Below are 27286 nucleotides of genomic sequence, written 5' to 3' on the forward strand. Positions count from 1 at the left end.
GGTAATTTCCCCAAAACAGCACCCGGGTTGTCATGGTGACTCACTAAAATCCCCCCTACTCAGCGTAACCAGGTTTGCTGCAAAAAAGAGGCCATGTAAATTCATATATATGTATTTTTAAATCCCAAGGATTAAAGCTAAAAAAAAAAAAAAAAAACACTTGTAAAAAAAGCCCTGGTTAGACCCCAAAGCGTGTGGCGTCAGTCCACATGCCTCTGGAATTCGGTGCTCCCCGGGGGAGGCGCCGGGGGCTCGGGGGCTTGCTCAGGCTGGGCTGACCCCACACTTGCTGCTGAGCCAACCCGCGGCCCCACCAGCGATGGGGAAGCGCAGGGAGAGGTTAATTGAGCAGAAACGTTAATTGCTGCGCCCAGCCTCCTCCCTCGGGTGCAGAGGTTGTTGCCAGGGAGGATGCTCAGGCCCAGTGGCTGGCTAGAACTGGTACCAGTCTACCTCAGACGGAAAGCGCTGGTGCGGGAGCAGTGTGGGCGATGCTGAGGTGTGACGAGCTCCTGCCAGGTCTCAGCCTGCAGCTCCGGGGCTCCCCGGGGATGGAAACGAGCTCGATTGCAGCCCTGCGGCGCGCTCCCTCCGTCCCGTGCTATTTTATTTCTCGGGGTGGTGACAACATTTGGCCACTTTCGCCTGTGGAGGGAGGTCAGGCGCGAACACGGCGGGGGCAATCTGTTTCTTCATGGGGGAAAAATGCTTCTTTCCATTCAAATATTTAAAAATAAGGATCTGGGAGCGGCTTTGGGGCCGCCGGGGCTTGTGAAAGCGCTTTATTTGTACTTGGGTTTAATGGCAGTGCGGCGCGAGGCAGGGAAGGGGAGATACGGTAACCATGGCCACCACCGCGTGGCTGGCGGCGGCGCGCTGGGGGGGTGAAAAGCCGCAGCAGGCACTTTGCGGAGAAAATGCTTGAAAATTTTTAAAAATTATGGGCTGGGCTGCGTGAAAGCTTCCGTACGGGGTGAGATTTGCCGGGGTCGCCGGGCGATGCTCTGCTGCTACTGGGGTCTGGTGGGAAGTGAGAAAAAAGTAGAAAAAAGTGAGAAAAAGATCGAAAAACTGAGGAAGAGCCAAAAAATGAGAAAAAGCTCCCCCCCACATGCAAAAAAAGTGACGAACGAGAAAAGAAAAAAGAGGGAAAAAGCATGGAAGAACACAGAGCCAGCTGGAGGACCCCAAAAGAGCTGGGCCTGGGGTGGGCAGGACGTAGTCCCCCTGCCCCAAGCCCCGGCCCAGGCTCTGGAGCTGCCCCCCCTCTATATAAATGCTTTTTTATTTTTCCTTACTTGTTATTTTCCCTTGATTTTTCTTCCCCCCCCACCTTATTCCCTCACCACCCTCACTCAAGGCCTGCCCGCCGCAGCCCCCGCAGGCTCGTCGCCTTGCGGAGGTCGGGGACGGGGGGAGGACAAAGGGGGGACAGGGGGGACAAGGGGGGACGGGGACCGGGATTTGGGGCGTCTGGGGGGGACACAGGGCCACGGCCACCACCCCGGGGTCCGAGGCCCAGGAGGGGCCGTGCCGGGCCGTGCCCATCGGGGGGCGGAGCGGGGCGGCCGGGCAGGGCCGGGCCGGGCCGGGCGGTGGTGAGCAGGGCCGGGGCCTGTGGGGCCTCTATGGGGCCTTGGGGGGGGCGTACCTCAAACCATGGCCCTGGGGGGGCTGGGGGTCTGTGTAGGGTGGGTTCCCCCAGACCACGACTATAGGGGCTGTGTGGGGCCTGTGCCCTTCCCAGGGCCCTGTGGGGTCGTGCAGCATGGGCTCCCAAAGACCCCGGGGCTCTGTGGGGCCTGTGTGGGGCTCATGTGGGGTGTAAGGAGTCCATGTGGAGTGGAATGGGCCCATATAGGGTGTAAGGAGTCCATGTGGGCTGTGTGGGGCCCATGTGGGGTGTGTGTAGCCCATGTAGGGTGTGTGGTGCCCGTGTGGGGTGTAAGGGGTCCATGTGGGGTGCAGTGGGCCCATGTGGGGTGAAAGGAGTCCATGGGGGGTGTAAGGGGTCCATGTGGGGTGTGTTCCCCATGAGCAAGGCTCTATGGTGCCCGTGGGGTCTGTGGGGGTGGGTTCCCAAACCCCACCAAGAGCTTTGTGGGGCCCATGCGGGGTCCGTTCCCCCTGCACCTCCCCAGCCCAGTGGGGTCCGTGGGGATGCCCTGTGCCAGCAGCCCCCTCTGCAGGACCAGACCCCAAACCGACTCTTTCTGCCCACTTTCTGTCTTCTCTTCCCCAGCTGTGCGGCACAGGACACGGGGCAGCGTCCCCCTCCCGCACTGAGACCGAGCGTCCCCCCCACGCCGTCACAGCCCGAAGGCAGGTGAGGCTCCCTAGGGACAAGGACAGGCTGTCCCCGTGGCGGGGACATGGTGAGTGCCAGCGTGTGCTGGCCCTGTTCCCTCGTGCCACGAGCGCCCCGGTGTACCCAGGCATGGTGTACCCTGCTCGGGTCCCCTGTGGGTTCCCGCCAGGTGCCCGGGTGGCCGGGGGCAGGCTGATGCCAGGCCCCTGTTTCCTTCTTTTCCCCTGCTAGATTTGAAAAACAGGTTGTTTTTCTGCGTGAGCAAGTGCTCGCGCTCCCATTGCTGCCAGGAGAAGCCTCACTGAGTGCTGTTTCTTGGAATAAAATGACTTTAAAATCTCTGCTCCGAAGTGAAGCGGGGGTAGAAGTGTTTGCAGCCTCCACGGGCTGCACCGGCTCTGCCAGAGGGGTCTCGTGTGTGGGCACGTGAGTGACCCTGGGATGTCCCCACTGTGGTTGTCACCCCGCTCCTCCTGGCATCCGTGAGCCACATTAGCACGGTTTACTTTTCTGCATTTGTTTTTTTAGAGGGAGAAGTGTCCCTGCTGATCAGCAGTCGGTGCGTTTGCTGTTGGCTGGTGTCATGCAGCAACTCCTTGCTTGGGTTTGAAAATCTGGGATTGAAAATCAAGGATTATTCCTTCATTTTGAGGTGTAAACATCTCCCTGAAGAGCAGCGTGGAGCCCGGGCTGCAAAGCACTGAGGGTTTCAGCCTGAGTGTCTCTCAGGTGTCTGGGGAGGGGAGATTTGCAGAAGGACAGCGTTACATCCCACCCTGCCTGCACGACTCTCGCCTGTCCTTGCCGTCCTGGGGATCTCTGTGTCTTGGTGATGCCATGGGGTTGTTGGGTACAGATTGGCAACTCCTTGCTTGCGGGGAGGAAGGTGTGGGAGGGAAAAGTCAATTGTAGCCGTGCCGGAGCTGTATTACAAAGAACAAATTCTTTTCCCGAGGGCTTTTGGAGCGTTGGTTGCTGTTTTTTTTCCCTCCCTTTCTCTCTTTCTGCAGTAGAACAACTCATTTCCCCACCAAGGAGCCAGTCCCTTCCCTTCAAATGCCTGAAGTGGGGAGAGGGGCTCAGCACCTCCTCCCAGCACTCCGTGGGTCCCATGCTGCCATCGCCTCCACCCTGGTTGTGTGGGGAGAGGTCTCTTGGTTGCTGTCGTGGGGGCAAGGGGCCTCCACAGCCTTCCTGCACACCCTGACTCTCACTGATTCTCTCCTGCCCTTTTCTCCCCAGCTGACCTCCACGGGCCGTGCCGGACGCTTCTCCGAGCGCTTGTTCCTGCTGGAGCACGGTGATCACCCCAGGGTGCTGGTCTCACCATTTCCAGGTCCCCACGCTCCTCCGGTGACAGTGGCACACAAATGTGTCCTGGAATCATAGAACGGCTCGGGTTGGAGGGGACCTCAAAGATCATCCAGTTCCAACCCCCTGACGCAGGCAGGGATGTCACCCACCAGATCAGGTTGCTCAGGACCTCGTCCAACCTGGCCTTGAACACCTCCAGGGCGGGGCACCCCCATCCTCTCTGGGCAGCCTGTGCCAGTGCCTCACCGCCCTCTGAGTGAAGGATTTCCTCCTAACCTCTAATCGAAATCTCCCCTCTTTTAGTTTAAAACCATTTCCCCTTGTCTTGTCATTATCTGGCCGAGCAGAAAGTTGCTCTCCATCTTTTTTACAAGCCCCCTTTAAAAGCTAACTGTAGGGGGCTGCTCGGGGAGGAAGGCAGCTGCAGGATGAACCTGGGGCTTGGCCACGGGAGGTTTGCACCAGCACGTGGCAGCTTTATTTCTCCCCAGAGAGTTTAGAAGTGGGACTTCTCCTCGCCCCGGTGCATTTGGGGGCGCGTTTGCCTGCACTTCATATTTCCAGGGCAAGGAGGTTCCGTGCCATCCCTCCCTCTCCCTGTCTTTCTTTCGCTCTTCAGATGAAAACCTGGGTCTGTGATTCAGGGCAGAAACTGGAAATTTTCATCCCTTTTCTGGGCAAATACCGGCCGCTCACGGGGCGCTGCTGCCAGACCTGCACGCCGAGGAGCTGGGTAAGCCCGCTGCGGGGGCTCGGCCGAGGGGCTGGGGGTGCAGTGGCGGTGGGTTTGCCTTTCCCAGCTGGTCTGGGCTAACCTCCAGCCTTTTCCCTTGTCCTGCTCCCAGGATGGTTTCTACCACGCGCAGCTCTCCTCCCTCGGCTTCCGCAGCGCCGCCCAGGTGACGGAGGAAGACACCAGGTGAGGACGGGACCGTCGGTACCGGTGGTTGCGTGGGCGCTCGGAGCAGAGCCCCGTGCCAGGGACGCTGGGCAAATCCCTTTTTCTGGGTTTTGTTCTTGTCTGAATCCCTCGGGAACCGACTTCCCCTGCTGCACTGGAGTGCAGGGACGCCTCTCTGTCATCCTCGCTCACTAATTAGTCCAGAAAGTAGTCACGTTAATTATTTTTTGAGTGGAAGCCACATCTCCAAGCGCAGAGCGATAATAACAGCAGAGAGGAAAGGGCTTGGTCCGTTCCTCTGCTTACTGTCACCCTCGTGGCCTGGAAGAGCGGTCAGCCAAGGTGTCAAGGGCTTGGGACTCCTTAAATCAAAACTTGATCTCTTGAAGCTGTTGGGAAGAGCCTGAGAGGGGGCAGAGGGTGTTTTCGTTCTCCCCTCTGGCTCCGGCACAAGGAGAAGCTCACGCACGCGGGGCCAGCTCGCTCCCACCCCTGGGAGACGCGAGATGGCCTCGCCAGCCCCCATGCGCTTCCTCCTCCCCGCGGCCCCGTGGGGATCTCAGCTGGTGTGAACCAGCCTCTGCTCCAGCTGAGGAGCTGACGTGGCCGCCCAGGAGCCGCTCGCTTGCCAAACGCCTGTCGTTGAATTTAGCCCGAGTTTTTGGAGGTGCCGGACTCCTCCGGTTCCTCTCCCTTTCCGAGCGGTCCCTGGCGGCTCAGCAATTCTGCGCTGTATTTTTCCAAATCGGGTCATTACGCTCCCTTCTGCTTGAAACATCCCAGCTCCCAGCTTTCAAACTCTGAATAATTCATCTCCGCTCAGAGCGCCTCAGGAGTTGCGGGATGCTAAAAACGAGGCTGGAGATGGGAGGCCGAGATCAAAAGCAGACAGCTTGGAGGTGTGGAGACCCTCTGTCCCTGCCTGGGCACCCACAGCCTTGTCGCACGCTGGGTCCCCCGCGCTCTGCGACGTCTGGAACATCATTTACACCCCTCTCTGACCCAGTGGTGCTGCCCAGCTCTGATTTGGGGTGGATTTGGGAAAGTCCCTGGCTTGGGACATGTGCAGCAGTGCTGGTGCTGGCAGAGGTGCTGGTGAGAGCAGCTTTGGGGACATGTCAGCAGGTGCAGGGGTGGCTTGCTGAGGCAGGGAGGGCTGGAGGGTGCCTGGAGAGCTTTCCTCGCAGCCTGGAAGCCCCCAGCTCTTCCCTAGCAGTGCCAGATTTCCTTCTGTGTGCCAGGAAAGCGGGCAGCAATCCAGTGAGGAGTGGGGCGGCCTGGAGCAGCGCTCTGCACCAAGCGGAGTGCCTCCATTTCCCCAGCTGTAAAACAGGGAGAAAAGTCTTAAATGTGCAAAGAGCAAGTTCGAGGGAGGCTGACGCGGTAACAGCCCCCTAAAAAAGCAGGGGGGTGCTCTGTCCCGCAGCCCCGGCTGCTCTCACCGCCGGCACGCCGCTCTGTCTCCATGCCCAGGTACCGGGGCTGGCTGGTTCGACGCCTCTGCTGCTTCCTGGCTGTCTGGGACTGGAAGGTGCCCGCCGACACCCCCAGGGACCTCCCGGAGAGAGTCTGCCGCAGCCGCAGGTCGGTGGGGACAGCCGGGGGCTTCGGTGTCACCTCCCCAGCGGGACCCGGGCCCTGCAGAGGCGCGTCCTCGTGCAGAGGCTGCTCCGTGTTTGGTCTCTTGGCTGCTGCTGCTTTGCGGCGCCGGGTGACGTGGCCTCGTCAGGCACCTGTCACCTCGCCCCTTGTCACTGCTAATTATCCAGCACGGGGCTGGCAGCCGGTACATCGTAATTACTGTAACTCACAGCGGCTTTGGCTGAAAAAAAAACCCGCGTTAACCCGCGCTTCCCACCTCGTCTCCCTCCCTTCCCCTCCCCTGCAGGGTACGGGACGTCGCTGCCGGCCAGGCCCGTGGCTCGGGGGGGGACAGCGAGTCCCACCGGCGGTGGAAGGAGAAAGCCCTGGAGATCCTGGCTGGGATCCAGGCCCCGCTCTCCCTCCCCGTGCTCAGGTGGGTGCGGGGCCGCGCGGCAGCTCCCAGCCCCCGGCTGGGGCATTCCCAGTCCCGCTGCTCCACTCCAGCTCCCTCCCGCTCTTCAGTTGGGGCATGGAGCCCCTTGCCAGGGGGATTTGCTCCTTGGGGTCTCGCACGGCCTCCTAGGGACATTTTCCCCTCCGCAGAGCTGGAACACGATGCTGGAGTAGGGGGGGGGGGGGGGGGGGGGGGGAGCCACGCCAGGGGGATGGAAATCAAAGCAAAGCAAAAGAAAATTTCGCCTTTTTCTCCCCCCCCCCCTTTTTTTTTTTTCCTTTTTACCTCCTGTCATTGAGAAATTGGCAATTAAAGGTTGCATTGTACCCTAATTGCTCGTCTGATTGAGCTGTAATAAAAGAACCTTCTGAGCAGTCTGAAGTATTTAAAGGGAAGAAATTACCCAGGGGATAAAAGCGTTCAGATCCTTCCCGTAAGCAGCGTGCGGGAGGACGGGGAGATGGAGGGGTAATTGACTTGAGCTTTTGTTACCGGGGGGAGAGGGGGGTGGTCTTGTCACATCCAGCCTTTAGTGTTTTAACTTAATTTATAATAAAGCTGTTTATTTGCTTCATGGGAGCTGAGCAGTGAGATCGGGAGTCGATGCGGTGAAGCGAACCGTCTCGCACAGCCCCATTTGTGCCTGGCTGGGGAAACTGAGGCAGGGGAGGGTCAGGACTGTGCCTGGGAGGGGGGTGAGGGAGCTGAGGGAAGCGGCCACGTCCCCGGATGATGCCTGGGTGCTGTCTCGTAGCCCGACCGAGGTCTCCGGGGGGCTTTGGGTGCAGCCACGGCCCCTGGAGGGGTGCTCACTGCCTTGCTGTGCTGCCCCGTCCCGCAGGTTGTGCAGCTGGGTCCTGCTCCGGCTCCTGAGCCGCCTCTTCCTCAGCGTACAGCTCCACCGAGGGCAGCTGGAGATGGTGCTGAGGGCCGCCACGACGGTGAGGAGCCCGGCCGCCCGCTCCCGGCACGCCGCGGCTGCACATCTCCCCCTCAGCACCCAGTCCTCATCGCCTCCTCCGTCCCCACAGCCCGACGTGCCGCTGGTTTTCCTCTCCACGCACAAATCCCGGCTGGACGGGCTGCTCCTCTCCTTCCTCTTCTTCTCCCACGGCCTGGGGGTGCCCAGGGTGACGGTGGGCAGCTCGAACTGCAGCCCTCGCCTCCGGTAAGGCACGGGGAGTCCTTTTCCAGCCCGGCACGTGGCTGTTTCCCTGCACAGGGTGAATGAGATTGCCTGTGGGGAGGGCAGAGGGGTGGCAGGGAGGACAGAAGGGTGGTAGGGAGAACGTGGTCCCATTCATGGGGGCCACCCACAGCATTTTCCTCCCCAACAGGGCCTTGCTTCGCTGCCTGGGAGGGGTTTTCCTGCCTGTGGGGATGGAGCAGACATCGAGCGGCCGGGACGGAGGGCTCCCAGGTGCTGTGCTTGCCTCGGTAAGTCCAGCTCCCACATTCACCCCCCGTGCTGGGAGGGAAGAACCCCCCCGAGCACCCAAAGCGCTCGGTGAAGGCTTCTTGGACCTGCAGCACCACGTGCTGGCAGATGGGTGAGGCTGTCGGGCTGCGTTGAAGCCCCCGGCCGTGGGGGGTGGCAGCTCCCGCGTGCCCCTGCGGTGCCACCGGCACCCCCAGCCTCACCCCCCTCTGCTCCAGTACGTCGAGGAGGTGCTGAGGAGCCGGCAGCCTCTGCTGATCTTCCTGGAGGAGCCCTGCGCCCCGCGGCGCCTTTCGGCCGCTGCCCGCGAGTGGCTGGCCCCCGTGTACCGAGCCGTGCGGGACGGCGCCGTCCCCGATGTCCTCCTGGTCCCCGTGGGCATCGCCTACGACCTGGCCCCCGACTGCCTCGAGGGCAGCGGAGCGGTGAGCGGCCCCGAGCCCACTCCTGCCCTGGGGCAGCACCTGAATCGGGGTGGGGGCGTCCCCCCTCCGCCGCCCCATTAATGAATTAATTAACCCCACTTCTCCCCCAGCACGGCGCTCGGCCCCTCAGCCTCAGCGCCTGCCTCTGGGCCGCGTGCCGAGCCCTGCGCCGACGCCTCGGCTGCGCCCGCGTGGACTTCGCCCAGCCCTTCTCCCTGCAGGTACCGCGGCACCGCGTCCGGCTTCTGGGGCAGAGCTGGCTCCCGGGATGCGGCCGAGCCCCAGGGGATGTGCTGCCGTGATGCTCTGGGCTCTGCAAACCTCTGGGGGATGCGTGGGAAGGTTTGGGGATTCTGGGGGGATCCGGCATCCTCCAGAGAGCCGCTGAGCCCACGCCTAGGGGAAGTTGGGGCTCGGTGGGGCAGCTCTTGGTGGGACCAAGGGCGTGGATTCATCTCGGTGGTGCTGAGGGCTGCTGGCGGTAACGGGCTCCGTCCTCCTCCCCAGGAGTTTGTGGCCAAAACCCTCAGCAGACAGAGCAGCGCGGGGAAGCCGCCGGAGGAGCTGCTGCTGCCCACCATCCTCGGCACGCAGTAAGCCCGCGGCAGCCCCTCGCCCCCCCACGCCTGTTCCCAGCCCTCCCCTTTCCCACCTCTCTCACCCCCTTTTCTACATCTCCAGCCAGCTGCACAGCGAGAGGGCAGAGCCTGAGGGTCCGGCGCCTGGAACGGCTCCCGGCTCGGAGGCAGAAGACAAAATGATGGTGACCAAGCTGGGCCTGCACGCCCTGAGCGGTGAGGGGTCTGCTGGGGGGGGGACGGGGAGGGGGGCGTCCGTCCGTCCGTCTGTCCTGAGCCGCCCGCCTGGCCGTGCAGGCTGCGGGGGGGAGCAGGACGCCCTTGGGGCTGCGTGTCCCTGCTCCTGCTGCTGCCTGGCAGCGCCCGTGCTGGAAATAGAGCACAAACAACCGAGTGCCAAGGGAGACAAACGAGCACCTCTCGCTCCCCGCAGACGGCGCCGCCTGCTCCGCCGTCACGGCCGTGGGCATCACGTCCGCGCTGCTGCTGCACAAGCACCGCCAGGTGAGGCGAGGCGCCTCGCGGGGGGGCTTCCAGGCTGGCCTCGGAGCCCCCAGCCCAGCTCAGCCTCCTCTCCCTGCAGGGCGTCCTGCTCTCCCGGCTCATGTCGGACTTTGCGTGGCTCCTGGAGGAGACGCTGGTGCGCCAGCGCGACGTGGGCTTCTCGGGGCAGCTCCGCGCCCTGGTGCGGCACAGCCTGGCCCTGCTCAGAGCCCACGTCACCCTCTACCACCTCGCACCCCCTGGTGACGTCCTGGTGGTCCCCGAGGTCTCGGTGGAGGCGCGCCGGGAGCTGAGCCACCACAGCGCAGCCCTGCTGCCCGTCTTCGCCGGCGAGGCGGTGGGAGGTGAGCAGCAGGGCACCGGGGGGGGTCTCTGAATTGGGGACCGGTGACACCGCTCGCTCCGCTCTCCTGGCAGCTTGCGCCATCCGCGCCCTGCTGCTGGAGATGCTGCCCTTCCTGGGGGCGGCCGCCTGCCCCTCCAGCATCACGCTGAGCCAGGACGAGCTGCTCCACAAGACCCTGGCGCTGCTCCAGCTGCTGCCCCCCAGCCTGCTGGGGCTCCAGGTGGGAGCGGGCGGCACGGGGACAGCTGCCGTCGCGTGGCGGTGGCCAGGCACTCGCCGGCTCCTCACCAGCCCCCTCTCCTCTCTGGCAGCCCTGCCAGCCCCTCGAGCACCAGGGCCAGGACGTCTTGGACAAGCTCATCCTGTGCGGGCTGCTGGAGGCTGATGAGGTGGGTGCCCCCGCTCTGCTCAGCCCTCACCGTGCCCTCCGGTCCTGCTCGGGGACAAGAGACTGGGGCGCCTGTCCCCTGCTCCCCCCTGGGCTGGGGAGGACCCCCCCCCCGGGCCAAGGTGAGGGGACAGGGACGTGTGGTGCCAGCTCAGGGGTGCCTGGCGTCGCTGTGCAGTCGGAGAACGAGCGCTGGCTGTGCGACCTGGCCCCGCGGCCCTTCAGCAAGTGGCAGCCCTGGGCCGAGGTGGATTTCACCGACAGCGACAGTGACAGCGAGGACGTCTGCAAGCGCTGCTTCAAGGTGCGCGGGGGCTCCCCCCTCCCCCCCCCACGCCCCTGGGATGTGGCAGGGCGCCGAGGCTCCACAAACTCATTCCACTTCGGGCTCTCCCCCCCCGCCAGCTCCGAGACCCCGAAGGCTCGCCTGGCCTCCTCCTCTTCCTCTGCCGCCTCCTGAGCCCCGTGCTGGAGACCTACGCGCGAGCGGCGGCTTTCCTGGAGCAGCCCAGCTGGCCCCAGCCTGGTAGGACCCCCCCCAGGATACCCCCATGGCTCCTTCTTCTACCCCCACCCCAGCCCTGCTCGGCTTTGGGGGAAACTGAGGCACATCAGCAGCACCCACCCTCGCAGCCCCAGCCCCCGCTGAAGCCCACGAGGGCTGCGCTGCCCCGGAGCGGGAGGGTGTCGGGGTTTTCCCCCCCAACCGTGGTGCTGACCCCGCTCCCCCCGCAGAGGCAGCCTGCGCAGGCGCGCTGCAGCAGTTCCTCGCGGAGAAGGACGGTTTGGGTGAGTCGGGGCCTGGCGGCGGGGGTCCCCCCACCCCTGCCGGGCTGCAGGTGGGATGGGGGGGGCTCCCTCGGGGATTTTTCTCCCTCCAGAGCGCCCCACCCGGAGCCTGGCGCTGAGCACGCTGCGGACCTTCAAGGAGATGGGGGTAAGCACGGCCGGGCTCTGCCCCCCAGCCCCATCCCCAGCAGCCTCGCTGTGACCCCCCCCCCCTCTCCCTCCCCAGGTGCTGGAGGAGGCGCCGAGCCCCGCGGGGCCCCTTCTGCACCTCGCCCAACCCTTCCGCTCCTCCGAGGGCCGGGGGAAGCTGCGAGCCTTCATCCAGCAGTTCGTGCAGCCGTAGCCCCCCGGCTACGGGGCGCAGCAATAAACCCAGCTGCGGGCGCAGAGGGAGCAGCACCCTCCTCCTCGTGCGGATTTATTGAACGCCGTCGCGGCCCGGCGAGGCCCGGGGATAGGGGGCTCGGTCGAAGCGGGGAGGGGGGGCTCGGTCCTCACACCACCTTGTTGCAGATGGCGCCCAGCTCCTCGATCTCGCAGCGCACCTCGTCGCCTGGCTGCAAGGCAGGAGGCGCTGGCGGCACCGCGCCCGCTGCGGGCTCCGGGGGGCAAAGTGGGGGCTCCTGGGCTGAAGGGGTGCGTGCCCCGTGGGGAAGGGGGAGGGGGGAGCGGGGCGGGTGGGGAGGGGGGCCGCGGGGGGGTCTCCACCTCCAGCACGAGCTGGGAGCCTGGGAGGGGGAAGTTTGGGGCGCTGGGTCGGTGAGAAGGGGCAGGGGGAGGAAGGTGTAAAGCCTGCAGCGTGTAATCCGACCGGGAGGCAACCCCTGCTCCGCCACCCCAATCCTCCCGGCCCCGTTTCGAGCCCCCCACCCCGCACTCACCTTGAGAAACACGGGGGGCTTCCGGAAAACCCCCACACCGGGGGGGGTCCCCGTGAGCAGCACGTCCCCGGGGCGCAGCGTGACGAACCTGGGGGGACCGGGGGAGCCATCAGCCGGGGTCCCACACGCGGGGGGAGCCGGGACGCTGCCGGCCCCCCCCCCTCCCGGTGCCGCACGTACCGGGAGACCCATGCGACGAGCTGGGGCAGCCTGAAGACGAGCTGCTTGGTGCTGCTGCTCTGCATCAGCTGCCCGTTGACGCTGCAGCGGATGCTCAGGTTGTGGACGTCTGCGCAGGGGACGTGTCAGCCCGGGGGACACCTCGGGGACCCCACGCTCGGGGCGAGTGGGGTGGGGGGGGCGAGCCGGGGTCTGCCTCCCGCCCCGTCCCGTCCCCACCTGTCACCGAGTCCTTGGTGACAATGGCCGGCCCCAGGGGACAGAAGGTGTCGAAGGTTTTCCCCAGCAGCCACTGCCTCCCGTTCCTCCGCATCTGCCAGTCCCGGGCGCTGACATCGTTGGCCACGGTGAAGCCCACGACGTGCTCCAGCGCCGCCGACTCCTGGGGGCGGGGGGGACACACTCAGACAGTACAGGGGGGGACGGGACACAAGTGGCAGGGCCACATCCATCCTCCCCCCCCCCGCCCCCGCAGCACAAGGCGCTGCCATTACCTGGATGTGCCTCCCCGTCTTCCCGATGACGGCGGCCAGCTCCACCTCCCAGTCCACCTCCTGGGGGACAAAACGGGGTTCGGGGGGGCGGGTGGGGGGCTGCACCCCCCCCAGCTGGGACGGGGAGGGCACGGGGTGGTGGCCGCGGGGCACTCACGCTGCTCTCGGCCGGGTGCACGATGTCGTCAAAGGGCCCGACGATGGCGCTGGGGAACTTGCTGAAGATGAGGGGCTCCTTGGGCACCTTGACGTCCTGCTCCAGGCAGTGGTCGCGGTAGTTGAGCCCCACGCAGATCACCTTCTCGGGGTCGCCGATGGGGGCCAGCAGCCGCGCCCCTGCCCTCGGCAGGCGGTGCTGGCCCGAGGCCAGCGCTCTGCGGGGACGGGGCTGAGCGCGGGGACGGCACCAGGGACCCTCGGGACCCCAACCCTGGACCCCATAACCCGCCTCCGGATGGGGCTGAGCATGGGGACGGCACCAGGGACCCTTGGGACCCCAACCTCTGGACCCCATAACCTGCCTTGGGACCCTGTAACCCACCTCAGGACCCCATAATCCATCTCAGGACCCCATAATCCACCCCGGGACCCCATAACCCGCCCTGGGACCCCAGCACTCAACTCCAGACCCTGGCAGCCACCTCTGGACCATCACCCACCTTGGGACCCCAGCACCCACCTCAGGACCCCGCAACCCACCCCTGGACCTCATAATCCACCTTGGGACCTTGTAATCTGCCTCAGGACCTCAGCACCTATCTCTGGACCCCATAACCACCTCAGGACCCCGACACCCACCTTGGGACTCTTGTGGTATCCCTGCCTATGGCAGGGGGGTTGGAACTACATGATCTTTAAGGTCCCTTCCAACCCAAGCCATTCTGTGATTCTAGGACTCTACGATAACCACCTCGGGACCCCAAAACCCACCTCAGGACCCCAAAACGCACTTCAAGACCCCGTAACCCACCTCAGGACCCCGCAGCCCACCTCAGGACCCCATAGCCCATCTCGGGACCCCATAGCCCACCTGCGGGCCGCGGCCAGGCCGTGCTCGCCGGTCTCCAGGAAGGCTCGCATGGAGCGGGGCAGCGAGGGCTCGGCCTCGCTGAGGTCCACCAGGCCCCCGCCCTCCTCCTCCTCCAGCCCCAGCCGGGGCTCGGCCCCCCCGGGGCCCTGGAAGCGGACGAGGCGCATGGCGCGGGGCAGCGCCGCGGGCAAGCGGCCGGGGGGCATCCGGCACCTGCGGGTGGTGGCGGGGGGACGGTGGGCACCGGGGCTGGGACCGGGACCGAGCCCCCAGCCAGAGGGAGGGGGGGATCCCGGGCTGAGGGTGGGGAGCGGATCCCCAAAAGGAGGCTGCGGGCAGTGGATCCCTCCCAGGGGTGGATCCCAGGAGGGGCTGCAGATCCCTGCTGAGGAGGGGGTCGGGGTGCAGCTGGGGTTGGACCCAGGCGGATTTGGGGTCCCGTGGCACAGCGGGGAGCATATCCCCCACCACTATCTAGCCCTGATCCCAGGGGATCCACCCCAAATCCTGCACAGCCCCGACCCCAATGGGATCTCCCCCCAGTCCTTCACAGCCCCAATCCCATGGGATGCTCCCCCAAACCTGCACAGCCCCAATCCCATGGGAATCCCCCCGAAATCTTGCATAGCCCCAACTCCATGGGACCCCCCCCCCCCCCAATCCTGCACAGCCCCAGTCCCGTGGAATCCCCCCCAAATCCTGCACAGCCCTGACCCTGTGGGACCCCCCCCCCCCCAGTTCTTCACAACACCAACCCCACGGGACCCCCTCCCAAACCTGCACAGCCCCAACCCTGCACAGCCCTGATCCCATGGAACCCACCCCAAAATCCTGCACCCCAAATCCAGCCCCCGTGGGACCCCCCCCGAAATCCTGCACAACCCCGATCCCATGGGACCCCCCCCAAATCCTGCACAGCCCCGATCCCATGGGAACCACCCCCCAGTCCCGCACAGCCCCAACCCGACGGGACCCCCCCTGAAATCTTGCACAGCCCCGACCCCATGGGAACCCCCCCTCCCAATCCTGCACAGCCCCAATCCCATGGGATGCTCCCTAGATCCTTCACAGCCCTGATCCCATGGGATCTTCCCCCCAAATCCCGCACAGCCCCGACCCCATCGGACCCCCCCCCCAAATCCCGCACAGCCCCGATCCCAGGGGATCCCCCCCCAGTCCCGCACAGCCCTGACCCCAAGGGACCCCCCCCCAAATCCCGCACAGCCCCGACCCCAAGGGACCCCCCCAGTCCTGCACAGCCCCAATCCCATGGAACCCCCCCCAAAATCCTGCACCCCAAACCCAGCCCCCATGGGACGCCCCCCAATCCCCCCCAGCCCCCCCCCCCCCCCCCCCCGCCCCGGACCCGGGGGGGTTTCCCCGACCCCTTCTCAGGGGGGCGCGGGGGATCCCGGCGCCTTCTACGTCACCTCTACGTCACCGCCCTCCGGGCACGCGCTAACCCCGCGCCGCCCGCGTGAAAGCCGAGTCCCCGCCCCCCTCAGCGGGCCGGCCAATGGGAGCGTGAGGAGGCGGCTCCCCGCAGCCAATGGCGGCTGGGGGCGGGGGGCCGCGCCCCTTCCTCCAGGAAGTGCTGGCGTTGCTAGGAGACGGGGGCGGCCGCCATGATGGCGCCGCCGTGGCCGGCCCGGGGGCTGGGGGGAGGGACGGAAGGAGCCGGGAAGCGCCGCGCCGGGCACTTTTAGGGGAAAAAAGCCAAAAAAAAAAAGCCACTTCCCCACCTGGGGGGCCCTTGGGGCAGCCTGGCGGGGCTGGGGAGCGGGGTCAGGGTCAGGCGGCGCAGTGATGGGATGAGGGGTGATGGCTTTAAGTTAAGGGGGGGTCATTAGGGAGGAATTGGGGTCATTAGGGAGGAATTAGGAAAAATCCCTCGCCATAGGGGCGGCGAGGCACCGGGACAGGCCGCCCGGGGGTGCTGCGGGAGCCCCATCCCCGCGGGTGCTGGGGCCAGGCTGGGAGCCCCCTGTGACGGTGCTGGGGCAGCCACAGCCTCCGCGGTCACCGCATGGATTAGGAAAAATTGGGTTTATTAAGGGTGTGTGGCTTCATCGCCTTGTCCGGTGCACAAATCCTGAGCCAGACCTGGGGTTTGTGCCCTGTGTCCTAGCTGTCGGTACCCAGCGACTGTTACTCCACAGCCGCAGCAGAAATGGGAGCAGTGAAAATACATCTTTACAATTCCTGTTATTCACAGCCCACATAAAGTTCAAGCACCTTTTGTTGTGATTGCTCATCTGTTATTACAGGCCCGTGAAGTTTTTCACGTCAGAATCAATGCAATCAAGCTTGCGTCCTTGAAGTCACGCTTGGGAGTGATTGTAATATAAGGTGTGGGTGCAATTGCTCTCTGATCCCACCCACACCAAACTCATACGGGGCATTGTAACGCACCACAGGGCCTTATCCCACACCAAACTCATATATGGGGCATCATAACACACTACTGGGCCTCATCCCACACCGACCTCGTATATGGAGTATCGTAATAACACACCACGGGGTCTTATCCCACCCCTAACTCATACATGGGGCATTGTAACGCACCACGGGGCCTTATCATCTGAATTAAGCTGCAAAACTGTTCATGCAGCCGTTCATTGCCCACCTGAGATTTGGTGTCCCTAAACTGAGCGAGGTGAGTCCCTGGGAGAAGGGACACGCTCTGCTGTAAGCACCGGCTTTGCCCCAACCCTCCTGTCTATAGAATAACACTCAGAACAGGGAAGGAAACCGGTCACGACGGCGTTTCCCTCCCGTCTAAGTGCCGGTGAGCCCGGGAGGAGGAAGGCAGCGCCATGGGATGGTCGCAAGAGGGCAGCGTTACCCTTCCGAGTCCCTGCGCTCCTTATCCCGAGCAGCCCCAGCACCGCGGTCCCGGTCCCGGTCCCGGTCCCGGTCCCAATCCCAGCCCCAGCCCCAGTCCCAGTCCCAGTCCCGGTCCCGGTCCCAGCGCACCGCTTCGCCCCAGTGCCACCCCTAGCACCCCTCCAGCCTGCACCAGCACCGCCACCTGCCACCCGCATCCCCGCCTTGCCTCCCGCATCCCCAGCACCCGCATCCCCAGCCCGTGCTGGGAGCACCCCAGGGTGCAGAGCAGGAGGGCGAAACAGCCCCCAGCCCCCCCGCACCCACCTACGGGGCAGCACAAACGCCGCTGTCCCGGGGCTGCCGCCACCGGTCCCATCCCTTCCCCTCCAAAAGACACCCCTCCCCAAAAATCCCCCCTGGGATTAGGAATTGTTGGCACAGGGATGTGTTGGGATGAGAAATGGCGGGAAAAAGTCTGGTGGAGGAATGAGAGAGCGGCTGGGGGCACCTGTTGGCCAGCCAAGGTCAGCCCGCCACAGGGAGGGGAAATGGTTGGGAGAGGAAATCATTGGGATGGGGAATTTGGGGGATAAGAAGTTCTCATTATAATGGGAAACCACAAGCAGGAAGGGAAAGCATTATTGGAATGGGAAATCATCGTTGGGATGGGAAATTGCTGGGATGGGAAATCACCGTGATGGGAAATTGCTTTTGGGGATGGTGGTGTTGGGGATGGTGGTGGTGGGGACGCTGGCAGCTCACATCACAGGCAGGAGGTTTTTAGTAAAATAATGACAAACAGGGACTTTGTTAAAGGCTGTATTTCCTCGAGGGGTAACCAGCTGGCAGGAGGGCAACATCCCTGTATCCGTGGCTTTGGGGTCAGGGGGGTGACTTCCCCGAGGGGCTTTGGGGCCGTTCTGGCTGCATGGAGGGGACCGAGGAGGGCTTGAACACTCCCATGCCTGCCGCCCCTGTGGTCTGTGCAGCACCTCAGCATCCTGGGGCAGTCTTTGGGTCCTTCAGTCCCACCTCGCAGAGGACGCCTGCCTCTCCCCGAAACCCCCGGCGTAGTGTCAGGAGGGGAGGTGGAAGAAGCGGCTGGTCCTGCTGCCGCCGTGGGTGCCGTGCAGCTCTCTGTGCCGCTGCGCTGGCAGCGCGTTCCCCAGCTCCTCCTCCAGCATCTGTGGGACAGAAGCAGCATTTCAGCATCCCAGCCCCAGGTGGTGGGGAAGGCAGCCCTCCGTCAGACCCCCAGGGATGGGTGAACGGGCTCAGGATGCTGCGGGCGCGGGGGAATTGCTCACCTCCTTGCGGGCAGCCAGCCGCTGCTTCCACTCGCTGAGCTCCATGGCATGCTCCTCGTCCGCCGCCCCAACTGCCTCCTCTCCTGGTCCTCCAGCAGCTGCATCTTCTCCCTCTGGGAGAGGCGAGGTGGCAAGGGAAGGGATTTGCTCAGGGAGAGGTAGTGGGAGGCGCGGGAAGGCTGCTCCCCGGTACCTGCATCTGCTCCAGCTCCACCAAGCTCTCGGCCTGCTGCCGCTGCAGCTGCTGCAGCTCCTGCGCCTGCTGCTCCTGCTGCTGCCGCACCTCCGCCTGCTGCCGCCTCTCCTCCTGCTGCAGGAACTGTGGGGGGACAGCCCCCGTCATGCTGCCTGTCCCCAGCCCTCCCCGGGCTTCATCCCCCCTGTGTCCCAGACAGCCCCACCTGCTTGGCCAGCTCTCTCTGCTCGGCCCCGTTGACCTGGCTCTTCAGGTTGCCCTTGAAGAGGGCCAGGCGCGTTTTGGCTTCGCAGCGCTGGCTTTTCAGCAGCTGGGCCCGCTCCTGGGCCTGCTGGCTCCTCAGCTCCTCCAGCGAGAGCTGGTGGAAGCGGTGCGCCCGCTCCGTGTCCTGTGCGAGGACGGGGCGGTGGGGTGACCGAGGAGCCGGGGGGCAGGCGGGACGTGGCCGCCCAGCTCCGGCCTCACCTTCTCGTGGCGCCTGCGGAGCTGCTGCCGCTGCAGCGCGTGCTGCTCCGTCACCTGCTGCCTGAAGAGCTGGTACTTCTCCTGCAGGTGCCCCTGCTCCATGCTCCACACCACCGCCTCGCGGGCTGCCGGGCGAGAGCACAGCGCCGTGACCACGACCCACCCCAGCCTCCAACCCCCCCAGCTCCCCTCCCCGGGACCCCTCCGCCTTCCTCCTCCCAGCCCCGTCCACCTCGTCGGAGGCTGTGGATCTTGCTGATGCACTCCCAGTCGATGGACGTCATCTTCTTCTTGTGCTCCTGGACCACCCTCTGCAGCGCCGCGTTGAGCTCCTGCTGCTGCTGCTGCAGGAACCGCTGCTCCTGCGGCCACCCAAAGCAGACGGTCCCCAGTGGCACATGTCCTGGTGGCACAGCCAGGGGGGGACAGCGCCGTCCCAGACCCTCACCTCCTTCCCATCGCCCTTCAGCTCCTGAAGCCTCCTCCTGCAGTCCTTCTCCTGGAGGGCCTTGAGGCGCTTGGCTTCGTCACGCAGCCTGGCCGTGTACTTGAGCTCCTGGCACTCCTTCAGCTGCCGGTGGCGCCGCTCCCAGCTCCCCACCTCCCGGTCGTAGTACTCCTTCTTGCTCTGCCATGCAGGGGCAGGGGAAGGGTTAACGGGGCTGCGGTGACACCCGGGCAGGGTGTCACGGAGCAGGCAGAGTCCCCTCCAAAAAGTGACCTGTGCATTGTGTCAATGGGGCTGGGGCAACTGGGGACATGGCCACCAAACTAACTGACACCCCCCCCCCCCCCCCCGAAAGCGTCTTTTGCAGTGGGACCCCAGCACCTCCCTGCATGGGCTGGGGGCTGTGCACCCCTCTCTGACCCCATAGTCGCACCCAGCCCCTGTCCCCGTTACCGTCATCTCCTGCTCGATGTGGCGGAACATCTGCTCCCGCTGCTGGTGGAACCTCTGCTCCAGCTGGCTCTGCGCCCGCTGCTCCTCCTTCTGCAGCACCCGCAGCTCGCGGAGCTCCTGGCGCCTAAAGGGGGGGCGAGCTGGGGCGGGAGGGGGCCACAAGCCTGCAAAAAGCCCCCCCCCCAGCCCCAGCCTCCCTCCTTCATCCTTCGCCCCTCATCCTCCCCAGCAGAAACCCGGAGGTCTGTGCTGCCGGCACCACTCACCGAGCCGAGCGCGTCTTCTCGTCCCTCGGCCCAGCCCTGCTGGCCGTCCTGGCGGTCGTCACGCTCACCTCCTCGCCGTCCACCACGAACCTGCGGGTTTTCCTCACCGTCCTTCGCAGCGAGGGGGGATCCTGTGGCTGGGGGCAACGGTGGGAGCTCAGCTGACCCCCAAATCGGGCAAACCTAATGTGGAGCCCGTGCAAAGGGGCCAGCTCCGTGGGTCACGTCACCTGCAAGCTGCTCACCTGCTGGGCTTCCCTGATGGAGGGAGAGGGCTGCAATGTCACGGGGAGGGTGCTCAGACCTTGTACGGCTGCAGGGTTTTCCACAGGAGGTGGCTCTTCTCCTTGCTTTGATGTGACGGATGGGTCCGGTGCGTCCCCTTCCCACGCTGCCCGCACCTGGGCAGAGGAGTGGACAAGAGCAGCAAAGCTCGAGGTGTTCGTGGCCTCTGGGTGTGCTCCAAGGGGCTCTGGCACTGCTCCGTGACTCTCCAAGGCGCCAACCTCCTCTTCGGGTCCATCCCTCAAAGGCCCTCCAGGAGCTGGAGCGAGCTGTGCCCCATCTCCGAGCTGTGCCCCATCTCCGAGCTCTCCGTCGTCCCCATCGTGTCCCCTCCAGCCGTTCCCATTAGCATCCCCTGGCATGTTGTCTCTGGGGCTGTTCTCTGCTTTCTCTTCCGCTTCTTTAAGGCGCCCCCGGGATCTCCACACTGGATGAATCCCCTGCTGCATTCTGGCTCCCTCACCGACAGGTCCCCCTCTTGCAGGGCTGCTTCCAGCTCCTCTCCCACCGGCATCGGCTCGGCCAGGCTGGCTGCATCCCCCGCTGCGTTGGGGTCTCCAGCCAAACGCCCTTCCCCAACGCCATCTTCCATTTGGGCTTCTGCCGGCACCGGGGCTTCACTGGGAGAAGTTTCCACCGGAGTTTCATCATTGTTGGTGGCTTTTTCCTCCTCCCTCCCCACCTCCTGCCTAACCAGGGCTGAGGAGCCAGCGATGGGTTCGCACTCAGCTGAGTTTTTCTCCCCCTCGTTCCTCTCTCCATCCTCTCCCCATCCGGTCGGGGGCTCCTGCCCCCCCTCGAGCACTTCTGACCCCACAGCTTCCTCCTCCATTGCACAGGGCACCAATGATGCCCCCTCCTGCAGCACCCTTTCCCCCTCTGGATTGGTGTCCTCAGGCTCCCCATCACCTCCAGGTCCCGTGGGTGCCCTCTCTGCTCCGTCCCGTCCTTCCCAGGGCCACCTCCAGCCCCAATGGAGCCAGCCTCACTTTCAGACCTCGCAAGGGCGCCGTGACCCAACACTGATGCTCTGCGAGCCTCTTGAAGCTCTGGGCTTTGGTCCCAAGGGCCACAGGTCCAGGGCTGCCACCAGCTGGGAGCCGCCCCACGGTTGCTGCTCGGCGTGGGCGCCAGCACAGCCCAGGCGCTGCTTCGTCCTCCGTCCTCCTGGGTCCTCACCCAGCACCCCTGCGGCCGAGCCTCTGCACTGGTCCCCATCAGCTCCACCTGGGGGCCTGGGCAGGACCGGAGAGCTACGAGCAGCAGCATCGCTGATTCCTTTTTCTCATCAGTTTTGGGGGGTGAAACAGGGCTCAGCGGGGCTGCGAGCTGTCCCTCCGCAGGCGTTTCATCCACGGGCGCTGTATCAGTGTGTAGCCTTCCCTCCTCAGCCTCAGGTCCAAGCCGGGGTTCTTGCACTTCAGGAAGGTCTCCCTCCTGGCCTGGCCCCGGGGGGGGGCTCACGGGGGTGCAGGGGGTCCCTGGAGGGACGTTTCCCCTCCTGCTGGCCCCCTGGATGTCTCCTCCTGCCTCTGCCGTCCCTTGGGGTGCAACCCAGCGCCATCCGCTCCAAGCTGCTCGCCTCCCCCCCCGTGCTGCTCCTGAGCTGTTTCTTGGGGACTTGACCCCCCCGAAGAGCGACCTGCGCCGCATCAGCTTGAGGAATTCGGACGGCTTCCTTGAGGGGAGCCTCAGGGAGCCCGTGGGCATGGGCGAGGATTTCCTCCCTCGCTGGCTTCAAGTCACCGGAGGCTGTCTTGCTCCTGGGCACTACCTCCGTCCGGATGGGGGGCTCCTCGCCGAGCCCCCCTGCTGGGGCTGGGGGGCTGATGCTCAAGGGGCCCCCTCGGGGATGGGGGGCAGGAGGAGCCTCCGTGCTCCTGGACAGCTGCGGGATGGACAATGGCAGGGAGGTGAGGTGAAGGTGATGGAAAGGGGAGCTGTCCCCTGCACCCACGGCGCGTTGGCCGCTACTCACGCACCGAGGGGACCGGAGCTTCCTCCTCATCCTCTTCCTCCAGCACGTCTGCCCGGCTCGCGGCCACCAGCTCCCGCAGCGGCCGCTTGTCGGAGACGCCCGCCACGAAGGGGTGCTGAGAAGGAGCCGGAATGAGCAGGGATGGGGCCAGGGGCCACCACCAGGGACAGGCAGGGAGGGGACGGGACGGGGGCCACCCACCTGCAGCAGCTGCGTGGCCGACCAGCGCGCCTCGGGGCTCTTCTCCAAGGATTTCCTCAGGAAGTCCTTAAAGTCTTCGGACCTGTGGGATGGTCCCCGTGAGCACAGGGGGAGCTGCTCCCGGCCGTGGTCCCCAGGGGACTTGGGGGGTGTTGGACACCTTGGCAGAAAGGTCCCCAGCCTGGCGCTGCCCACCCATGTCACCTGCCGCGGGTCACAGCGGTGCGATGGGAACCCCCTGGTGCTGTGCCGTGGAGGAACCACAACCAACATCACCATCAGTCCATGAACCCCCGTTCTGCCTGCCCCTGCCTTGGCGTCCCCATGGGACCAGCACTCGGGGGGGGTCAGTGACAAGTGACGGGACGTGAGGGCATGGCCGCATGTGGCGCCAGGGGAGGGTTGGATCGGGCATCAGGAGGAATTCTTCACGGGGAGGGGCGGTCGAGCTTTGGAAGGGGCCTGCGGGGGGAGTGGTGGGGTCACTGCAGGTATCTGGGAGCTGTGGACGTGGCACTAGGGGACACGGACAGTGCTGGGGCTCAGGTCAGCTTGTGAGCTCGAAGGTCTTCTCCGTGCCGGGCGACCCCAGGGGGCTCACCACGCACTGCATGGGGACTCACCACCTCTTGGGGTGACGCAGGGTGGGCGGCTGGACTTGGCGATCTTCAGCAGCACCCGCAGGGGGTTTCAGCTCGTGGTGGGGGGGCTCCATCTCGGCCATCTCGATCAGCGTGATGCCCAGGGACCAGATGTCGGCCTTGTAGCCGTTAGGGGTTCTCCTTGGACGTCTCACACTGCACCACCTCCGGGGCCATCCTGCACACAGGAGCGAGGGGAAGGGGCCAGCCTGCCCGTGCTGGAGCTGGCGCCTCCCTCTGAAACCAGCCCCGGCTCCTTCCCCTCGGAGATCTGACCTCTGACACCCCAGCACTACCCCAGGGGGCTGTCACCCACCAGCAGCCCCACTACCCCTCCGTGCTATTGAGAAACCCAGCCTGAAACCAGCGCTGGGTCTGGCCGGAGATGCTCCAGGGGTTGCAGCAGGAGCGAAGCTGGTGGTGAGCAGCCACAGAAGGCGCGGGATGCTCGGGACACCCCAAAACCCCACCATCCCCCCCGGGATTTCCACCCTGCACCTACCAGTATGGGGTGCCAATGAAGGACAACCCGGCGCTGGATGGTGCTGGAGTTTTTCGCAGAGACGCCGAAATCGGCTGCAGCGCAGAAAGCGGGCTTAGGAGGGGACCCTCGGGGCAGAAGAACCAACCCCCAGGGGTGTCCTGTCCTCACATCCCCCTGGGGCTCACCCAGCTTGATGTCCCCATCGAGGGTGAGTAGGACGTTGCCGGCCTTCACGTCGCGGTGGATATCTTGCAGCGTGCAGGTACTGCAGCGCCAGCAGCAGCTGCTTGCACGCCGCTCGGATCTGCTCCTCCGTCAGGCCCTTCTCCAGCTCTGCCAGCAGCAAAAATGAACCCCGCCACTAATGAACATGCCCCCCCTCCTGGCTGCACCCTGACCCTTCCTGCAAGCCTACACCTGCCTCAAAATACCTCAAAATTTGCCAATCCCCCTTCCCACCCCTCTGACAGCCGCGCTTGTAAACCCGGAGAGCATTTATTTACCCAAAATCGCTGCATCCACGGCCCCGCCGGGACAAAACTCCACCAAGATCTGTGGAAGAGCTGAGTTTTCCACCCTAAAATCTGCAAGCGTGCCCTCGCCAGCCCCAAAGACCCGTCCCCGAGGACGCTTCACCCCCGCCTGTGTCCCCGCCGCTCACCCAGAGCCGCCCGTCCCAGTAGAGCGCGTCCAGGAGCTTGGTGTATGTTGGGGTGGTCGCAGCCGCCAGGATCTCGATCTCCACCACGTAATCCTCCAGCTCCTCCTCGCTCGGTGTCTCGATCACCTTCGCCGCCGCCAGCGCCCCCGTCGCATGTTTTGTGCCTGGGGAAGAGGTTTTCCGCCTGCCCGACAGCACTAGGGGGGCACTGGGAGCATGCCCGGGGGCTCTGGGCACTACTGGAGGGCACTGGGGGGGAGCTGGGGGTCTCTCAGTGGCAATGGAGGGCACCGGGAGGTGCAGAAAGTGCTGGGGGGCGTTGGGGAGCTCTAGGGAACACTCTGGGGGGCTCGAGGCAATACTGGGGGGCACAGGGTTGTATGCAAGGTGTTAGTACTGGGGGGATACTGGGAGGGCTCTGGGAAGCACTGGGGGGCACTGGTATTGTACTACGAGGTGCCGGACAGCACTGGGGGGGTGCTGGGGGGGGGGGCGTCTCGGTGGTACTGGGTGGCACTGGAAGGGACCTGGGGGTCTCTAGGCATCAGTGGGGGATACGGGGAGGTTATTGAGGGTCTGTATGCAGCACTGGGAGGCACAGGGATTGTACTATGAGGTACTGGGGGGCACTGGAGGCCCTGCAGGTTTTAGGGGACATCTCAGACTGCAGCCCACCCCAGCAGCAGCCTGCATGGGTTTGGGGCCGGGGGAAGAGGGGGATTTTGCCCCATCCCTGCTGCCTGGCGCCCACCCCAGGTCACCGGGTGCTACAAGGAGGCATTCGGCCACCCCCCAAAAAAAAGAGCCGGTGCCGAAGGGAAGGGGATGGTTTAGAAGCGGGGCCATTGTGCACCCCCCAGCCCTGGTGCCGGAAGGCGGCTGCTGCTGCTTTGGGGCCGGAGAGCAGCAAATCGGGTTTCCTGCCTCTGCACCGCAGTGGCAGCGATGGTGCAGGAGGGAAAACATCCCTGCTGCGCCCCACCGCTGGAACGGGGGCGGTGAGCGGTGGCCCGTGGGGACCCAAAACGGGGCTCACCCTCATGCCAGGAGGTGTGGATGGGGCTGCACTGAGCCAACGCTCAGGGACCTGCACCCTGCCACCCCCTGCTAGAAATCTGGGGCCATTTCAAAGGTTTCTGGCTTGTTGCATGATGGCGATGAGCTCCGCGCTTGATGGAGCATGGAGGATGAAAAAAAGAAGAAGAAGAAAAAGAAAAAGAAGAAGAAAAAGAGAAGAAAAAAAGCGCGTTTCCAGAATCCTTGGGGGACCGGCGGTGGTTTTTGGCTGCTCATTTTCCCCCCCTACCTTGAAGACCTTTGCCGAAGGCCCCGTCGCCCAGCTCGCCCAGCACCAGCCAGGCCTCCTCGGGGTCGACGTCCCGCTTGACATGCTCGCACCGCCTCGGCTTCTTCTTCTCCGGACCCAAGCGGAAAAGCCTCCGGAGGAAAGCCATGGGGCTGGGGGCTCAGGGGGGGCCAGCGGCCACCTCCATGCGTGGGGCCGGGGCTCGCCCCGGGGGTCTCGGGCTCCCCTGCGAGGCGCCGTGGCAGCCCGCGCTCTTCCTGCCCCGCTCAGGAAGCGGCCTCGCGGAGGGCGCAGGATGTGCGGAGGCTGCAGGCGGAGGCTGAGCGGCGGAGGCCGTAGAGAAGAGGCTGCGCTGCCCCAGGGTGGGGGTTCGGGGTGTGTAGGGGCACCCAAGGGTGCTGCCTGCACCCGCCCCCTGCAGACACCCCGCTCCTTTGGGGGCTCCGTGCTCCCCTGTGCGTGGCTCCATCACCACGCAGCAGGTGTGCACGCATCCAGGTGCTCGTGCCGACGGGTCCCCTTGTCCCCAAGCATTTTGGGGACATTAAAAGCAGGCTTGCTGCTCTGACAACACCCCCCCTCACCGAGCAGGGGGGTTTGAGGCGCCCACCCAAGGCTGTGGGGATGGGATGGAGCCACGGGGAGCCCCCCTTGGTCAGGGGCACAGAATTGGCGGGCAGGGCTGAAACAGTGCCCAGAGGAGTGGGGCAGCCCTACAGGGCCCCATGGGGGTTTTCCTCGGGCCCCACGGTGCTAATTGGTTTTTAATCAATTAATTGCCGTCGTTAATCACAGCGTCATTAATTACCCGGGGAGGTTTCATTGGGTTGTGCTCCCCATGCGTACTGGACTGCTCCGTGCCACACACGCCTGGTGGCTTTGGCCCCGGGGAGGTGAGCCGTGAGGGGGGGGACAGCTCGGGGGGGCCCCAGGGCCACAACAAATGTGCTGGCGGCCGCTTACACCCAAGGGGTGTGGGCGCATCCCTCTCACCCCCCCCAGACCTCTTGCACCCCCAGGCAAAAGCTTTCCTTCCCAGAGGAAAAGCCAGCAGCCAGGCTTTCACACTTGCACTTCTGATTTCCGCTTTTCCTTTTTTTTCCTTCCTTTCACTTCCCTTTTTTCTCTTTTTCCCATTTTTTCCTTTTTTTTTTTTTTTTTTCTCTTTTTTCTTTTTCCCTTTTTTTTTTTTTTTCCCTTTTCCTTTTTCCCTTTCCTCTTTTTTCTTTTTTTTCCCCTTTTTTCTTTTCTTTTTTTTTTTTTCCCCTTTCTTCCCCTTTTTCTTTCCTTCCCTTTTCCTCTTTTTTCCCCTTTTTTTTCCTTTTTTCCCTTTCTTTCCCCTTTCCCTTTTTTCCTTTTTTTTTTCCCTTTTCCTTTCCTTCCTTTTTCCCCTTTCCTTTCCCCCCTTTCCTTTCTCCCCTTTCCTTTCCTTTCCTTTCCTTTCCTTTCTGCTCCTTTCTGCTCCTTTCCTTTCCTTTCCGCTCCTTTCCTTTCTGCTCCTTTCCTTTCCTTTCTGCTCCTTTCCTTTCCTTTCTGCTCCTTTCCTTTCCTTTCCTTTCTGCTCCTTTCTGCTCCTTTCCTTTCCTTTCTGCTCCTTTCCTTTCCTTTCCTCCTTTTTCCTTTCCCTTTCCTTTCCTTCCTTTCCTTTCCTTTCCTCTCCCCTTCCCCTTTTTTCTTTTTTTTCCTTTTTTTTTTTTTCCTTTTTTTTCTTTTGCCTATTTTTTTTTCCCTTTTCCCACTTCTTCTCTTTTCTCCTTTTCACCTCTTTTCCTTATTTCCATTCTTTTTTTTTTTTCTTTTTCTCCTTTTTCCCTTCTTAACCCCCCCCCCCCCCTTTCCCCTTATTTCCCCCCTGTATCCCCAGCAGACCATGGCAGGACCCCGGGGTGCTCTGCCCAGGGCTGACCCCCAGCACCTCTCAGCACACCGACGACCCCAGCGCTGCCTCGACCCCTCCCCAGCCGCTCGCTGCTTCCCCTGAGCACAGCGGTAAAAACCCAAACCCACTGGGGGGAGATTTTCCCTCGCGGGCTGGCCCCCACCGGGGGGGCTCAGCCTTAAATTCGGTGTTTCCCAGCCTGACACCGGCCCCTAGCTGCACATTTGTCGTTCCCAAACCCATCGCGAGTCCCAGGAGGCTTCGCACAAGGGG

General features: G+C 64.1%; 3 protein-coding genes across 8 annotated transcripts; 1 reads left to right on the top strand and 2 right to left on the bottom strand.

Moving 5' to 3' along the window:
* The first annotated feature begins 420 nt into the window (after positions 1 to 420).
* Positions 421 to 11444, top strand: GPAT2 (glycerol-3-phosphate acyltransferase 2, mitochondrial). Of its 5 annotated transcripts, XM_040538459.1 has the most exons (23): positions 1563 to 1598; positions 2243 to 2326; positions 3551 to 3644; positions 4242 to 4355; positions 4468 to 4541; positions 5997 to 6107; positions 6412 to 6540; positions 7403 to 7502; positions 7593 to 7729; positions 7899 to 7998; positions 8218 to 8424; positions 8535 to 8645; positions 8932 to 9017; positions 9106 to 9218; positions 9436 to 9506; positions 9586 to 9850; positions 9924 to 10072; positions 10164 to 10241; positions 10419 to 10544; positions 10646 to 10766; positions 10976 to 11029; positions 11122 to 11177; positions 11256 to 11444. In XM_040538459.1, exons 4-23 carry the CDS (start codon positions 4242 to 4244, stop codon positions 11370 to 11372), a joined length of 2319 nt encoding a protein of 772 aa, XP_040394393.1. In that variant the 5' UTR covers positions 1563 to 1598; positions 2243 to 2326; positions 3551 to 3644; the 3' UTR covers positions 11373 to 11444. The 5 variants fall into 5 exon arrangements, with proteins under 5 accessions (XP_040394392.1, XP_040394391.1, XP_040394395.1 ...); XM_040538458.1 differs by lacking the exon at positions 1563 to 1598 and adding an exon at positions 421 to 657 and having other exon boundaries at positions 2243 to 3680; XM_040538457.1 differs by lacking the exon at positions 1563 to 1598 and adding an exon at positions 421 to 657 and having other exon boundaries at positions 2243 to 3644.
* FAHD2B (fumarylacetoacetate hydrolase domain containing 2B) lies at positions 11415 to 15129 on the bottom strand. Of its 2 annotated transcripts, none has more exons than XM_040538463.1 (8): positions 15045 to 15129; positions 13615 to 13827; positions 12742 to 12958; positions 12585 to 12644; positions 12310 to 12472; positions 12091 to 12199; positions 11911 to 11998; positions 11415 to 11586 (listed from the first exon to the last, which is right to left on the bottom strand). In XM_040538463.1, exons 2-8 carry the CDS (start codon positions 13818 to 13820, stop codon positions 11524 to 11526), a joined length of 906 nt encoding a protein of 301 aa, XP_040394397.1. In that variant the 5' UTR covers positions 13821 to 13827; positions 15045 to 15129; the 3' UTR covers positions 11415 to 11523. The 2 variants fall into 2 exon arrangements, with proteins under 2 accessions (XP_040394397.1, XP_040394398.1); XM_040538464.1 differs by having other exon boundaries at positions 15000 to 15062.
* Positions 15130 to 17191: 2062 nt separating this feature from the next.
* Positions 17192 to 26222, bottom strand: LOC121060364 (serine/threonine-protein kinase 10-like). The gene is given in 22 exon segments (XM_040538083.1): positions 17192 to 17627; positions 17751 to 17863; positions 17944 to 18069; positions 18152 to 18334; positions 18412 to 18536; positions 18644 to 18781; positions 18784 to 19039; positions 19313 to 19436; positions 19579 to 19715; positions 19824 to 20478; positions 21610 to 21751; positions 21842 to 21956; positions 22043 to 22124; positions 22666 to 22817; positions 22819 to 22861; positions 23186 to 23208; positions 23210 to 23259; positions 23353 to 23414; positions 23416 to 23500; positions 23671 to 23719; positions 23829 to 23992; positions 25135 to 26222. Coding segments are annotated over 22 exon segments (3393 nt in total). The 5' UTR covers positions 25283 to 26222; the 3' UTR covers positions 17192 to 17206.
* Between the last annotated feature and the right edge of the window lie 1064 nt (positions 26223 to 27286).

Source organism: Cygnus olor, chromosome 27 (assembly GCF_009769625.2).
Source record: "Cygnus olor isolate bCygOlo1 chromosome 27, bCygOlo1.pri.v2, whole genome shotgun sequence".
In the NCBI taxonomy this organism is placed as follows: Eukaryota; Metazoa; Chordata; class Aves; order Anseriformes; family Anatidae; genus Cygnus; species Cygnus olor.

Bases quoted from the DNA above. Each gene is read 5' to 3' on its own strand.
- GPAT2 (XM_040538458.1), top strand. From the start codon at position 4,242: ATGAAAACCTGGGTCTGTGATTCAGGGCAGAAACTGGAAATTTTCATC. The intron at 7,503-7,592 runs GTGAGGAGCCCG...CCGTCCCCACAG, and splicing joins TGCTGAGGGCCGCCACGACG to CCCGACGTGCCGCTGGTTTT. The intron at 7,999-8,217 runs GTAAGTCCAGCT...CCTCTGCTCCAG, and splicing joins CAGGTGCTGTGCTTGCCTCG to TACGTCGAGGAGGTGCTGAG.
- FAHD2B (XM_040538463.1), bottom strand. From the start codon at position 13,820: ATGCCCCCCGGCCGCTTGCCCGCGGCGCTGCCCCGCGCCATGCGCCTC. The intron at 12,645-12,741 runs GTGAGTGCCCCG...TTTGTCCCCCAG, and splicing joins TGCACCCGGCCGAGAGCAGC to GAGGTGGACTGGGAGGTGGA. The intron at 12,200-12,309 runs GTGGGGACGGGA...TCCCCTGCGCAG, and splicing joins CACCAAGGACTCGGTGACAG to ACGTCCACAACCTGAGCATC.